The 14,475-nt window shown below is 34.5% G+C and overlaps 3 protein-coding genes across 3 annotated transcripts; 1 reads left to right on the forward strand and 2 right to left on the reverse strand.

Moving 5' to 3' along the window:
* Positions 1 to 1,565: 1,565 nt before the first annotated feature.
* LOC105950140 (cyclin-dependent kinase inhibitor 3) lies at positions 1,566 to 4,025 on the forward strand. The gene is made up of 3 exons (XM_012973458.2): positions 1,566 to 2,093; positions 3,394 to 3,597; positions 3,678 to 4,025. The coding sequence occupies exons 1-3, from the start codon at positions 1,765 to 1,767 to the stop codon at positions 3,745 to 3,747; spliced, it is 603 nt and encodes a 200-aa protein (XP_012828912.2). The 5' UTR covers positions 1,566 to 1,764; the 3' UTR covers positions 3,748 to 4,025.
* A 1,006-nt stretch (positions 4,026 to 5,031) lies between these two features.
* On the reverse strand, positions 5,032 to 8,938 carry EMB1379 (embryo defective 1379). The gene is made up of 6 exons (XM_012973616.2): positions 8,639 to 8,938; positions 8,132 to 8,328; positions 7,179 to 7,259; positions 6,189 to 6,422; positions 5,618 to 5,695; positions 5,032 to 5,523 (listed from the first exon to the last, which is right to left on the reverse strand). The coding sequence occupies exons 1-6, from the start codon at positions 8,751 to 8,753 to the stop codon at positions 5,302 to 5,304; spliced, it is 927 nt and encodes a 308-aa protein (XP_012829070.1). The 5' UTR covers positions 8,754 to 8,938; the 3' UTR covers positions 5,032 to 5,301.
* Positions 8,939 to 9,367: 429 nt separating this feature from the next.
* On the reverse strand, positions 9,368 to 13,881 carry LOC105950256 (histone-lysine N-methyltransferase ASHH3). The gene is made up of 14 exons (XM_088814198.1): positions 13,776 to 13,881; positions 13,192 to 13,253; positions 12,914 to 13,043; positions 12,649 to 12,760; positions 12,011 to 12,110; positions 11,350 to 11,428; positions 11,096 to 11,267; positions 10,930 to 11,010; positions 10,682 to 10,850; positions 10,141 to 10,168; positions 9,938 to 10,028; positions 9,798 to 9,846; positions 9,579 to 9,662; positions 9,368 to 9,502 (listed from the first exon to the last, which is right to left on the reverse strand). The coding sequence occupies exons 2-13, from the start codon at positions 13,207 to 13,209 to the stop codon at positions 9,591 to 9,593; spliced, it is 1,101 nt and encodes a 366-aa protein (XP_088670324.1). The 5' UTR covers positions 13,210 to 13,253; positions 13,776 to 13,881; the 3' UTR covers positions 9,368 to 9,502; positions 9,579 to 9,590.
* Positions 13,882 to 14,475: the final 594 nt, after the last annotated feature.

The raw sequence follows: 14,475 nt of genomic DNA on the forward strand, positions 1-14,475 counted from the left end.
TTGGAATTTGGATGGAGCTGTGATTAATACTAATAACTGAAAGCAGATAAACATTGTAACACATGCAAATGTAAATAATCGTAAATGTAACGATGATAAATCGAACGGAAAGACTTCGATTTGTAAAAGCCTTTTTGGGGCAAAATCCATTCGATTCGCAAACCTGATATCTAAAGCAATATTTCTATTTGCTAACCCAGAAGCTAAAGTACCTTAATTCCCGTCTCCAGTGTAGTTAGAGTTTACCCCTGAACCTGAAGTCTTCGTTCAGAACTTGCTGTAAAGAGAACATTTAGGTCAAGTCATTAAAGGATACCTAAACGTCTCGTTTCCACAACCTAAGCTATATTTTTCTAACTCGAGTTCATTCCTATTTAACATCAATCTGATAGGCAGTGATCAGTCAGAAGCATTTAATACAGGAAAACATAAACGAAATCGAAACAATGCAAATAGATAACAGATCTCAAAATCCAAATCACTATCATTTCCCTAGGAGAGTATTCAGTTTGATACAAACATAGTGTCAAAAGGAAGAAGACGATAAATCATAAATTATTCGTGAATAAAAACCCTCTGAAAAACCTTATTCGAGATCCCTGTCGAAACTTCCAACGTGGAACTGCTAAAAATCGAAGAAAGGTCGAAGAAGAACTTTCAAATGTATAAGCCCTTCTATATATGATCGCAATGCGGTATGGGTGTCTTGGATCGCAATCTAGTTTTCTGTTGAGAAACTAGTAATCTCGGAAAACTGGTAACCATCTTGTCAGATCGTGATCAGGGCTGGGTGGTCATGATCTGGGTATTGGTTTTGATCACATATCTTATGAAATGCTCCCCATATTCGGTCAGTGAGTGTGCACCACGATCGTGGCGATCTTCTTAGCCACTTTTAGGCTTGAAAATCGATTTTGCTTTCAAATAGCATCGATTGGTAAAAATGACTTCTCTTTACATGTTAAAATTACCTTGTTTAAAAAATATTAGTAATTTACTAAATACCCTTCAAGTCTAATTCCTTTTCATATTAGTATACTTTTACTTTCTCATTTTACTTAAAGTTCTTTCGAACAGTTTAGACTAAAATATAACAGATTAGATGGTGAGTTTAGGCCAATGATTTAACACAATACACTTCATATACAATTCTTATTCTAAGCTATTTGCTTAAGCTGTCTATTTTCAGTTTAGTGACCGACGTACTCTAAGTATATTTATGAATATTTTTTTTTTTTTTTTTTTTTTGATAATGCAGGAACCCGCAGCCAACCATATAGGTGCACTGGGTAAACCTACACTCTCGTATAATAGCTTGCAAACCATACGAGAGATTTAAACCACACTAGGCTAACCATGTGTGACAAGCTCGACCTAGCGACCGTTGGCAAGGGGATTCGAACTTGGGTCAATTGACCCAAGCTCCCTTGCTTCCAACCGCTAGGCCACCCTTGCGGGTTATATTTATGAATATTTCAAGCTATAGAAAATAATTTTGAAGGAATAATCCCTTAAAAATGTAGTTCAAAGAGGCAAATTTCCAACATTCATTTAGTTGAAGGTGCAAATAGAAACATCCATTTAGTTGAGGGGGCAAAAATAGAGTTTTCCCAAAAAGAAAAGGCTAAAAAAAAACACAATTTAAAGCCCTTGTTTAGTTTTTACCGCCGCGTCTCTCTCTCTCTCTCTTCTCTCCATGAAAATTTGATTGGAGCAGTGATAAAAATTCAGAGACTCTCTCACACACACATTTTCACGCACGAGATGGGGAAGTATACCAGGAAAGCCAAGGTCACTGTCGGCGTCGCTCTCATGGACGTCTCACAATCCTACCTCGGCGTCCGCACCCGCGCCAAAACCCTAGCTCTTCAGCGCCTACAGTCCACCACCGCCGCCGCCCCTTCGCCGCCTCCGTCAAAACCAGACGCATGTTACCTAGAGCTACGCTCGCGGCGCCTCGAGAAATCCATGCAGCAGGAAAATTCCCCAACTTCCCCACACAGTTGTGGCTGCAGAGGTGAAATTGAAGAGGAGGATTTGTCAATTGAAACTTCTTTTGGGGAAAATAACTTCGATTTTGAAACTAGGGCAAGGTACTCTCTCAGGCAGCCATAATTATGTTTAACCCTCTGTTATTTTATCTCGTCCCCTCATAATTGATGTGCTTAAGCACTTCTGCATTTCAATTACCTTTGAACTTCTGTTTAATTTTACATATTTCCTCTCCTAATTCTTATTTTGTCCAAAAACAATTCTACCCATGAAGCCAATTTTTCCTTCTTTTTTTTTAAAAAAAAAAATAAATAAAAAAATTCTGCCATTTTTAAGAATCTGCAGAAAAATAGGGTGTGATAAGATTTGACCTAACCTCCTCAAGTCTACTTTCTTGTTTATTTGGCAGAAAAGTTTGCCCTTTTCAATTTTCATTTTCTTTTTACATTTTAGTTGGGGAGGAAAAAAGGAGTTTTGGCCCTTTGGGCTTGCTTTCTTTATATGAAAGTGCTTTTTAAGGAACTTTTTTATTTCTCAAAATCGAATTTTACAACAAATGACTTATCTTTTTTTTTTTTTATATTTTATTTTGTCTGAGTTTAAGATCTGTGTTTCTTATTCTAGTGTACGATTACAGTTGGATGTATATTTCAATTAGTTTCAGTCAGAGAAGTATTCTTTGAGTTGGTTACTACTGCAGTTTCTTCTTGAAGCAATTATCTATATTTAGGTTTATTTTGTGCAGTTCACCCTACCATATGAGTTTATTCATTCAATACATATTTTAAACACATGCGTACACACACACACATATATATACATATATATGTATGTATATTTATTGGAATAGCCCTTTCCCATTCTTTTCAGTGCCATAAATGCTAGTGGGGTTAGTCACTGTTTATGCATCAAATCATTATTCAATGTCAGATATGGAAATTGCTTTCACAGAAAGATTAGCACAAGGGTTGTGATTTGTGACTTGTGACTGAATACTGAATATAGTTTTTTTCTTTTTAATGATAATAAACATTTTTTTGGCATTTGCCTGCCTTTGTCAGCCCCCACCACTTGACTTGACTTGACTTATAGTGTCCACAAAAGTTGCACAGACAAAGTTAGCACCTTCAATAATTGTAGTTCCATTTCTTTCTTTTCCTTTTCCTAATTATAATCAGTTTTACTGCTGATTTTTAACAAGAAGATATTATTTTAGCTGGATAAATTGCAATATACAGTATAGCTCTTGTGAAAAATGTACACTGTGGCAATGGTTAATTAGACATTATCTGCAATTTTATCTTGTCCCGTTTTTCGATTATCTATGATTGATCATTATCAAAAAAAAAAATTTATGAAGAGATTAAATAATGTACTGATCAGTTGTGTAATTTTCAACAGGGGAACGAGGGAAACCACTCCGTGCAGTTTAATTGAGACTACCGATACCAGAATTACCCCTGGTTCTACTACAAAGCAGGCACGTTCGACACACTCTACTCAAAAAGTTCAAAATGCCCTTCTCCTTAATGTTCCTTGTGCTCGTGAATTGGAGGAGTTTTTTGCCCGCGAGGAGCAGCCTTTGCAGCGCCATTTTATCGAGAAGTACGTCCGATTTTTTTTTATTTTTTTTTAATCCATATGTGTCTATAATCCAATTCTTCTCACACAATATATGTTTTTAGGTACAATTTTGACTTTGGGAAAGAGTTACCTCTGGCGGGGCGTTACGAGTGGGTGTCGGTGAGGCCTTGAGGACGATACGAAATATCGTAGAAATGCATATTCCCATGTAATGAGTGTGTGTGTCAGTGTATGTATAGTGGAACAGAGCCAGAGCCCTTTGGGAAGAAGAATGCATTTTAATTTTATGTTTAGAAAAGTAGAGATGTAGAGTTTGCTGACTAACCATAGTAGAAATAGAACTCTTGGAGCAATGTACTAGCTGCTCTAATAGATCAATCCCCTTTTCCTTGTATATTTTGCTACTCAGCTGCAGTAACACTTTATCTATATTGTCAACTCTCTCTCGATCTCGATCTCGAAGTTTTGTGATTTTTATTTTTTGATTTTACCTTCAAGTGTCCAGTATCTGTAATTTAATTTGGAGTGATGAGGCTGTTGAAATGAAATGACTGAAATAGAAGAGGCAACTTAATATCATTTTTAATAATTTCCACGAGAAATTAAGAGAGATTATATATACTTGAGAAAGAAAAAAAAGTTGAAAATATTATAATAAGTTTCATTTGGCTGCCTTCTGTTGTGGTGCTGGTGTGTAGTAGCAGAATCTTACTGTTTGGATTCAGGTTGTGCCTCTAGTCAGGATATACATTAAGTGAAATTGACTGTTGTATTTCTCAATTTTTACCTTAAACAGTGGTGATAAAGCTGCACAGGTTAAAATTAATAATTAAGAGAGAGACCAGGTGGGGGGCATTAAATGATGGTGCATGGGGGCCAAGAATCTTGATTAAAAAAAAAAAAACAGTTGCCTCTTCACATGGTTCAATGCACCTATCCTCTATCATCACTATTCACTAGTACTATTCATCTCTTCAATTATGTCCATACCTGTTTCAAGTCTAAGCATCCAAGAATTTTTTTTAATTTGCAAATTACCCATTCTTATTTTGTCAACATTGAGGAAAGACATGATCTGGTTCAATTTTCTATAATGTACTAAATTATTAGTTAAATAATTTAATATTTCACTAAATTAGTAGAATTTTGCTAGTTATGACTATATTAGTAAATAGAGATTTAACTATAAAACGAAATTTACAGTAACTTAGATTCGTTCGTTCTTTCTTTCTTTCTTTTCCCAAAAAAAAGGAAAAAAATACTCAATTACCATTAAGAGAACAGTTACTATTTGTAAGGTAGGGTTTTTGAAGCCTGTTCCATATGAATTACAAATGATGAACTCAAAAGTGTAAGAAATCCATGAAATATGAGATAATTATTCTTGCGGTTGACCAATGAGTAGCCATGCCAACCTTAATCAATCCAGTGTAATAATAATTGCAATAAAATCCATTCAAAATGGGATGCCTAAATTCCAAAAAATATATACATACTATTCCAACACTAGAAAGTAGCAGCAATATATATCTAATATTACAAAAATACCGGAACTATCACCTTCTGTAATACAATACCAAAATTTACATCGAAAAAATTTAAAAAAAATAAATTTCCAAAAACTCCATTTTGCAGCATCTGAAAAAAGCCACAGTAATCAGAAAACACATTACACAAGGTTTATTATCCGAGGGAGGAATTGCCACGTAAGCAGGCAGAGTTGCCTTAGCTGGCACCGCGGCGAGCAGAACTACGAGTCACCCTCTTTACATTGGATAAAGAAGCTTGAGAAGAGTATTCTTCACTGTCGGCATTATCTTCTCGGTGGGGCCTACGCCTCTTTTTCATCGAAGGTTGAGAGGGAGGAATATTCTCATCCGGTTCTTCTACAGCTTCTGCTTTGATGCCATGCCACTGTGTTCCACAACCTGGACAAACTCTTTCGACCTGCGAATTCGTCGACTCTGGTGTATTAATTTCAGACAATCATAGTAGAATAGAGAGAATAGTGAGGGTATGGATAAGTGAAACAACTTCGTACCCTTTGTTGAGAGAATTTCTTTTTCAGACAATACGGATGGAGTCGAACATTACAAGCTTCGTTTTGGCAAAGTTGAGCCTGCCCACATGATATTATACAGAAAACACAAACATGAGTTTACCATTTCGGTAGAATAAATGGACCCGATAGGCCGTGATTCCATGAGAACCACACACAAATTTTGGGGATAAATTAACAGAAACACTATTTATATTTGAAAGTTATGATGTAATACACCATTTCGTAATGCGCGACTTCGGCACTCGCTGATTAATCCACAACAAAGATTTTCAAAAAATTGGAACATAAACCACAAATTGATACTCTGAAATTCACAAATCCATAAATTGACTACTGATAATTTATCTTAGGAGTAAATAATTCAGGAACACAGATTGACGAAACTAGGCTATACAGAGTCGTATTGTTCCCATACAATGTTTAAGTTAAGAATCGGGAGAGAAGGTTGCCATAACATTGCAAAGCTTAGTAAGCATAAATAACTGCGCACTAAATTTGTAGGAACTAGGAAGTCTGAAAATAAAATCAGATTTCAGCCTAAAAGACAAACCTTAACTGCAGCCTCATTACAAACTTCGCATGCAGGCACTTCGTTGGCACGAAACCAACTTCGGAGATCTAGAAAGGATCTTACTCCAATACCAATTTTTCCATCTGGCATTGAACAAAGCCAATTGTCTTTTACCAATTGTTCAAGAGTTTTTTCCTTTTGCGACATGGAAAAATTCTTAAATGCAGGAGGAATCTGGACTGCCTGCGACTCTGAATCAGTCACCCCATGAACCTGCAATTTACAAAAAGTCCAACATATGGTGCAACTGTAAGAACCAAGTATCAGTTAAATTACTCGTGAATTCTCTCCAAGAAAGAATCCTATCAACTATCGATAAGGCCATCCCAAGCAATTTAGGCACCAAATTAGACAATTGCAGAATTGGGATTTTAAATTCAGGCGTACATTTTTGTGGAACCTGTTTTATCAAAAAAAAATCAAGAAGAGGAAAGTGGAATAACAATCATTTTCCTTCAACGGTACAATTTACCAAGAAAGTGACATGCACATGCCCTCCAGTCATCGAAGTTTCCATGAATTTATTCTAGAACTGAATGAATGCCAGACTATATCTCAGATATGGTAGCATGTTCACATAAAACAATTGGATTATATTCGCACCACGCCTGCAGCTAACTTATAGGACTGACAGTATTATTTTGCACATAAATTAAATATGGTTGGAAACATAGCCGAAAAACATAGCTGAACAAGAATAAGAATTACAACATCATGATAAGTTGAAAGGACAAGCAACACGTACAGAAAGTCCAATTGAAGTATAGGAATCAAAGTTGTACTATCACTAATCCCCCCTACAAAAGCATGGTCGTTCAAGAATATAATATCCAAACAGTTTACACTTAAGAATCAGTCCGACCAATAAATCCAAGTTCTTCAAGTATTGATATCGATTGAGTGACAGGATTTTACTCCTTAAGAAAATATCATTCACAACAAAAAACTGTAAAAAAGGTATCCAGAAACCTGTGTGTCCAACCGTATGTTTAGAGCATCAGTATTCAAAATGCAGCCTCTAGCTTCCGCATCTTGTATAATAGCTTCAACCTAATATAAATTTCCAAAACAAATAAACATCAAGTAAAGAAGAAAAACATTACAATCTCACTAAACATTGTAAAAAAACTAACATCGGAATAGACAAAGTATGTAGACAAAGAGTAAATCACATGCATGATAAATCCTTTATATATATATATATATATATATATATATATATATATATATGTGTGTGTGTGTGTGTGTGTGATGTGTGTGTATTTATGCTAAAAGAAATTCCCATATTGAGACGATACTTTAGTAGTAATAAAAAACGGAGCAAAATAATCTGGATTTTAGCTTTTAATCACCAAATGCTTATTTTTTTGATCCCATAATACGAATCAGCCAAATGTCCAGGAGCTGGAAGAAATTGTTTCGTTGATTCAGCAAATATGTCAAGGGAAATGAAATTTATGAATAGTCTGATTTGACACCAAATGTACAACAAAGGAAAAGACTAAAGGTATAGCTATTCCCTCAAAGAAAAAAGGATTTGTCCATGTTCTACTATGGTAGCCCGAAATGTTGTTACCACATACGATATTTGAACTACTCCTATAGAAAAAATAAAAAAATATACAAGGAGATGAACTAAAGACAAAAACAGCTTCGTCGATGCCAGCACAGTGACTTAATTCTTCAGCCAACACATCAAAAGGCCTCTCAACAATGCAATCTTGAAGTAAGAATAATGTGCACAAACTTCTTTCGTTCTTTTGTTTCTATTATTTTATATATTCTTTTACGTATCTTTAACTCTGTTAACTCCTTAAACATCAAGCAAGCTTCCAGTTCGACATCTTATTGGACAATCCTTACGAAAATCCTAAAGAAGTTATACATATATAATATGGGGAAAGGAAAATAAAGAAGCTCACAATGCCCTTGTAGAAAGCAATCTGAGGAACTGTGTATTTAGTTCCGAGTTTGGACTGTTCATCCGAGACATTGTTGACGACACCATAATACACATTGCCATCATATTGGTTTCGGCATGCTCGCAACTCCAACTGAACATAACTTAACTCCGTATTTATCTTGCGCAGATATTCATTAAGCAACTGCTGCTGTGGCCCTGCAGAAAACAACACATATAATAAATAACACATATCAAGTAAATCAACAGCACGGTATAATATATTATCCTATTTCAATTTACACATACCAAGTAAATCAAATCACTTGTACACAGTACACACACAATCAATTGTACTAGAACTAACGAATTTCTCATACCCTAAAAAAAGCAACATAAACTCTTCAGATAGATACATACATTGATACATACATATACATACATATGCATATATTGTGCTTCAACAATCGTATCTTGAACAAAAAAAAAAAAAAAAAAAAATTTGGAATTAGAGAAACGTGTAATAAACCTGAAGTTCTCCCGATGACTTGTGAGAAGATGGAAGAGAAGTCATTTTCCTTGAGTGGGCCCCGCGAAAGCAGGACCTGTATCAGAGTCTGGTGCCTCCAACTCAGTGGCGCCATTTCTTCAGCTACAGAGCTCCTACTCCGAAAGGAAAAGCAGGAGTGGATGGCCCGAGTGGGAATCGATAGCGCCAAACCAGCGCAAAATTGGCGGGAAAACGAGTTAGGGTTTAATATTGGGGGAGGAAGTTAAAATTCACTACTATACCGAATCGGAATAGAATATTGTATTGAAATAAAAATTCAAGAGAGAGAGAGAAAAGATATTGGAGCTATTTGTTCGAAAAAAGATTGGGCTTTTAAATTTGCGTTTAAGTTTGATTTGATATGCTAAGAGGGTGTTCGACTAATCTTATAAGATAATGTTTTTTATTATTATTTTATTTAAAAATATTAATTTTTGAAAGATTTTTTAAATATATATATTCTTTTTTTTTCTTTATATATATATATATATATATGTATATAATTTTTTTTTTTTTGAGATGGAAAAATGCCACATTATTTAACGTCAAAATCTTTCCACCAAATTCATTAATGGAGAGGTAAATTTTACATTTGTAACTTTGGGTTAAATGTTACCACCCTATATTTTACGGGTGTAAACTGTGTTTAACCATTTTATTTATTATATAGATTACACTTGCAGATTGCTATTACGAATCGAACACAAATAAAACGAAATAAAGAATTACAACATATCACATATGTATTGCCCAAAAAGTTATTGGCAAAAAATAAGAAATCTATAGGTAACATTAATCCTCCTCCATTCACTGTAAACATCATATATCACATCTTCCTCGCACCTGCAGAACCAAACATACAAAATCCCAGGTTCAAACATGTCGTAAAATCTACACGAGCAAGGCCTATGTTGGTTACCTGACAATGTCTTTAACAATTACAAAATTCCCATTCTTCTTTTGACAAGTCTAGAAAGTCGGAATCTCCGTCTTCAAACATAATCTGCACTTAGAAAAAATGATTTTTTTTATGATGAACTGTCCTTAAGTTGGAAATAATATATATATATATATATATATATATATATATATATATATATATATATATATAAACATGTGACATTTTGTGCTGCCTCACCAAATGTTTTCTCCTGGTGCTGTCAAAGTGTCTTATTATCCCAAAGGACCTGATAAAATATATCAAGAACCGAACAATATCAAACTGAAAGAGGAAAGTTTTCGGGAAAAAAAAAAGAAGAATGATATAATCTCATGTACCTATTATCTGAAATGTGAAAAATTCGTATTACTGAACCAATGCAATTCCGGCGCTTCTTTTTTCTTTGAGAAGAATTGTTCCTTAAACCTCCTGGAAATAAATTAATCGCAACACAAATTAGACAACGATGCCAAATAGAAACTAAGTGTATTCTTCCCAGTAAAAGGAAAGTAAAAGCTGTTGAGAAGTGGGAGTAGCGCACCTACACCAGGAACTCCATTCATATATACCTTCAAAAAAATTATGCAGCCGCTTAGTCCCCCGTTCAACAAAATATATAGATATATATGTGCGTGTGTATGTGATACACAATGATTTAAAGAAAATTCTATATATTCCCACTTGAACGTATCTATATTCATGTAACCATGTCCTTATTTTGATTTGGCCCAAAATCTACTTACAGATGGTGTTCCGTTTCTGTTACATTTTGTAAAAGTGATTGTAACATGAAAGTTTCATCTAGTGGATGCAAATTGTGGAGAGATGCGACGGCACACTAGAAAGGGTGTTTTATCTTCTTTTCAGATTTCGATTTTGTTTTTTTTTGTGCAGATACAGATAGATTCGCTATTACTTAATATCAACGTCTTGGCATTCCATCTTGTCAAAACCTAGATGGCTTCTTCTAGTTCTCGATTGCTAATAACTCTTGATGCTAACATACGACGGTACACAAATTCCAAGCACCTAGCTTCAGTTTACTCTTCATACTCTCTGTACGTAAAATAAGGAAATCTTACAGGTTTATTTGATATAACTGCTTTCGCTTTCGGAGAGTTTGCAGCCACTTGACATGTTACTACTCTCAGTGCAGCATCCGAAGCATGATTTTTTGGTTTAACTCCTAACTTCTTTCGGCAACCTGCAGCACCACAGTAGCAATCTTGATCTGCTCCAAATTGCACAAACCTGCCAGATTTGTTAGACCAAAATATTGATGTAAATTCTTGAAAGCGAACAAGTTAAAATAAACTGTGAAAGCTCGTACTTATAATCATAGGTCAGATGCTCGCCCTTCTTAATATCACAGGTGGCAAATATTCCGATTCTTGTTTCACCACCAATCATCCTGAAAATCAAGAGTTGCTAGAGAAGTTATTAAAATAAAATGTGTTTTTCACTTCAAGAAACTAAAGATCATCATTCAGCCTAACCATTTCTGCATCTCGGTATTGGGACAGCAACTGTGATTAATGTATCTAGACTTGTTTCCCTTATAAGTGGCATCGATCACCATGTCTCGATTGATTTCACAGAGGTAAAAATTTGTTTCTCCCTTGTGTTTCATTTTCCAGAGTCTTTCCTCGCATGTTATATCATCAATAACTGCAAGAGTGAAAATAAAGTATCGCACTCAGCTGAGAACTGGCTCCTGTAAAATGCACATCTTCGTTTAAAAAATACTTACCTTCTCCGACATATTCTATCACAAATTCTCCTTTCCTGATGTCTTCTTCTGCCACTATACCCATTCCGCATTTCTCAGTCTGAAAAAAGGCACTTCATCTTACTCAACAGTTTAGCGTATCTATACTACAAATCATTAAGCCAGGCTATAATGCGACGAAAATCACATTAAATACATTTGCATTTTGAATCATGAAAAAGGGCAGCAGCAGAATTGATTAGTCATGGTTTTGTTTAAGTCAACAAGTACACAATCAACCTAAAATAGATGTGCAAGGATGTACAGAATAAAGCTATTTGCAGAGGATGTACACAATCAAGTTCTAAAATTCCACTGTAGAAATGACACTTAAAAGTAAAATTCCAAGTTCCAACGGAAACATAACTGCAATACAAAATCTAAAACTGATCATCAACGAGTTGTTACTCCAACAGGTATCAAGAATCTCACAACAATGCAAATAGAATTCTAAAAGAAGTCTAAGACATTAGCGGATCAATTGCTCTAGACACTCGGATACCGTTTCGTTAGCAACCACAGTTTTCAGTTAAACAGTGCCACTGGGAAAATAATGCAAGAAAACAACCAAACACCCTACAAAGTACAAATCTTCAGTTTCTGTAATTGCTAATACAATTTAATAAACAAAGAGAAGTATCACCTGCACGGTTTTGATCTGCTTCACAGGCCTCCGATGAAATGGCTTATTCAGACATGAGCTCCCACATTTACAGGCCGAAGAGCAGCTAGACATCAACACACTTGTAACAGGAAACAAAGATATCAATCAAGAAAATATACTATTTGATCCACGTTAAGAACTTGTTCACTCTAAAATGTGTTGCATGTATAATCATCGCAATACCAAAAATATCTACTATAAGCAGATAGACCAATAGGGAAGGGTACCAAGTTTCAAAGTATAAAAATATCAAGTGTAGAGGAAAACGTAGATCTTGGATCTGCCCATATGCGAAAGAATTCAAAACCTTCTTCACAACTAAACAAGTTTTCATGCACTCTCTAGTGAATTAAATAGAAGTGAAACAGTGGTAAGAAGAAGCAAAGTATTTTTTATTTATTTCAAGCACGTTAGGAACATCAATGAGATGGTCCCAGATTGACAGCCAAATGCACGCATAGTACGATGGAAAAGAAACGTCGGATCGCTCATATATCCAAACATTGTCGAATATGTAAACGTACAATGATAAGAAGAGGTAATATGTTATCATCAAATTGTCAGGCTCAATTAAAAGTCCAAATTTGTCATAAAAACTCAATCACAGTGATCCGTACTCGCAAAGGCAATCTCTACCACAAACACCAGAAGATCCAGGTGACGAGCTGCAGGAACAAAAGATTCCATCATCCCCCAAACGCCTTTTCATCTTCTTAGCTAGATACACATCTTGAAGTAGTTAAGATTAAACAAACAAAAATATATTTTAATAAACAGTAGAAATTGGGAGGGAGAAGATTGCTGACAGGATTAAAAACATAAAAAATACCAGATTAATGTTAGGCATATGAAGTTAATTTAGTAACTAACTATTAAGGATACTGCGCCTGATAAATGAATAAGAAGTAGGTTTCCATTTATTTAATGATTGGGGAAGTTCAAAATCAACTGGACTTCCGATCTCCGTCACCAGTTTATTGAATACTTGCCCAATCCCAATGCATTCAGCACTCTGGTTATGAAATAAAAAATAAGATAAGTTTACACACGAAGGCATACTAATGCATTCAGCACTCAACAAACCGGGACGGATTGTAAGGAAAGTCGTGAAAATAAAATCACTAATTAAACGGCAGAGCTATCATATCATCTATACGAACCTTCTTCATAGCAGGCATGCCTTGTTCAGGAGGGACTGCTTGGTAACAAAATACAATTATTTCTGGAAAAACAACAACATAAGAAGTCAATAACGAAGACACGCATTTTATTATTATTATTATTTAACATAAAAACAAAAGTATTTTTCCATTTGAAAACTTATGATACCGTTTGATTTAATTTTACAAATTGAATTTTCTTCTTCTATTTCATTAAATTGCATATCTCCAGAACCATACTAACTAAATTCAGTAAAAAAAATAATACATTTTAAATCAACAAGGAAACATGAAGCAAAATTGAATTTTCAATTACTTAAACTTTCATATGAAGTCCCAACCGAAAGGGCAAATCTCGTTGTTTAGCAACGAAGGAAAAACATTAAATTTAAAAATTCTGACCCGCATTATCAGGAATCTTGCGAAATTAAGGGAATGTACAAGACTCGCATAAACTTCAAGGAGATTAGGGTTTAAGGCATAACCCATGTTGCGACGGAACAAAAAAAAAAAAATTGAAAAAAGGCAGAAGAAAAGGGGGAAAATCAATTGAGAAATAAAGAAGAACTCTTGTACCAGTTCACCGGGGAATTGAAACGACGCCGCCGTAATCGAGCACCGCCGTAAACGAGCACCGCCTGAACTGTGTGTGAAAATGAGAGGGAGATCTTGGAGAGAGAAACTGAGAAGAAAGATTTGTAAAATAACGGTCTTCTTATAAATACTTTTAAAGAATATTAAATAAATAATTTTATTTGAAATAGATTGTAATTATGAAGGGACGAATTAAGAGAAAAAAAATTCTCACTCTTATAAATTAGTCGTTTGAGTTTAAAGTATTTTTAAAAATATTGAATAAATATTTTAATTCGAATATAAATTTGTGTTTCAAATTTTAAAGTATTTTTTTGATTTTTTCAAGAACATTGAATATATAATTTTAATTCAATTATTTTGTAGCTTTTGTAATTTAAATTTAGATATGGATGCATTAGGAAAGAAAGTCACTCTTATAATCTAGTCACTCTTATACACTCATACACGATACACCTATAAATTTATAAAATCCTACATATTTCGTGTATTTGCAAAAAAATAATAATAATAATAAAAAAAAAATCAAGGGTTGTAGTTAAAAAAGAAAAGTTGGGTTTTTTTCGTAATCACATCTTACCTTAGGGGTTCGTTGTAGTTTACTCCATTAAACACTCATACAACGCTACGCGCCTTGAGACTATTTAAAATTTTATCGGATCATATCCTGTCTCGTACACGTGCTAAATG

This window comes from Erythranthe guttata, chromosome 14 (genome assembly GCF_056151865.1).
Source record: "Erythranthe guttata isolate IM_541 chromosome 14, IM_541, whole genome shotgun sequence".
Classification (NCBI taxonomy): domain Eukaryota; kingdom Viridiplantae; phylum Streptophyta; class Magnoliopsida; order Lamiales; family Phrymaceae; genus Erythranthe; species Erythranthe guttata.

What these genes read in the sequence shown, in the direction of transcription:
- EMB1379 (XM_012973616.2), bottom strand. Translation starts at nt 8,753, where the DNA reads ATGGCGCCACTGAGTTGGAGGCACCAGACTCTGATACAGGTCCTGCTT. An exon ending in GTAATGAGGCTGCAGTTAAG is followed by an intron (nt 5,696 to 6,188) that starts GTTTGTCTTTTA and finishes TCATGTGGGCAG; the next exon opens with GCTCAACTTTGCCAAAACGA. An exon ending in AGAAATTCTCTCAACAAAGG is followed by an intron (nt 5,524 to 5,617) that starts GTACGAAGTTGT and finishes ACGAATTCGCAG; the next exon opens with GTCGAAAGAGTTTGTCCAGG.
- LOC105950140 (XM_012973458.2), top strand. Translation starts at nt 1,765, where the DNA reads ATGGGGAAGTATACCAGGAAAGCCAAGGTCACTGTCGGCGTCGCTCTC. An exon ending in GATTTTGAAACTAGGGCAAG is followed by an intron (nt 2,094 to 3,393) that starts GTACTCTCTCAG and finishes AATTTTCAACAG; the next exon opens with GGGAACGAGGGAAACCACTC. An exon ending in CAGCGCCATTTTATCGAGAA is followed by an intron (nt 3,598 to 3,677) that starts GTACGTCCGATT and finishes ATATGTTTTTAG; the next exon opens with GTACAATTTTGACTTTGGGA.
- LOC105950256 (XM_088814198.1), bottom strand. An exon ending in GATAGAATATGTCGGAGAAG is followed by an intron (nt 11,268 to 11,349) that starts GTAAGTATTTTT and finishes TCACTCTTGCAG; the next exon opens with TTATTGATGATATAACATGC. An exon ending in CATCTGACCTATGATTATAA is followed by an intron (nt 10,851 to 10,929) that starts GTACGAGCTTTC and finishes CAAATCTGGCAG; the next exon opens with GTTTGTGCAATTTGGAGCAG.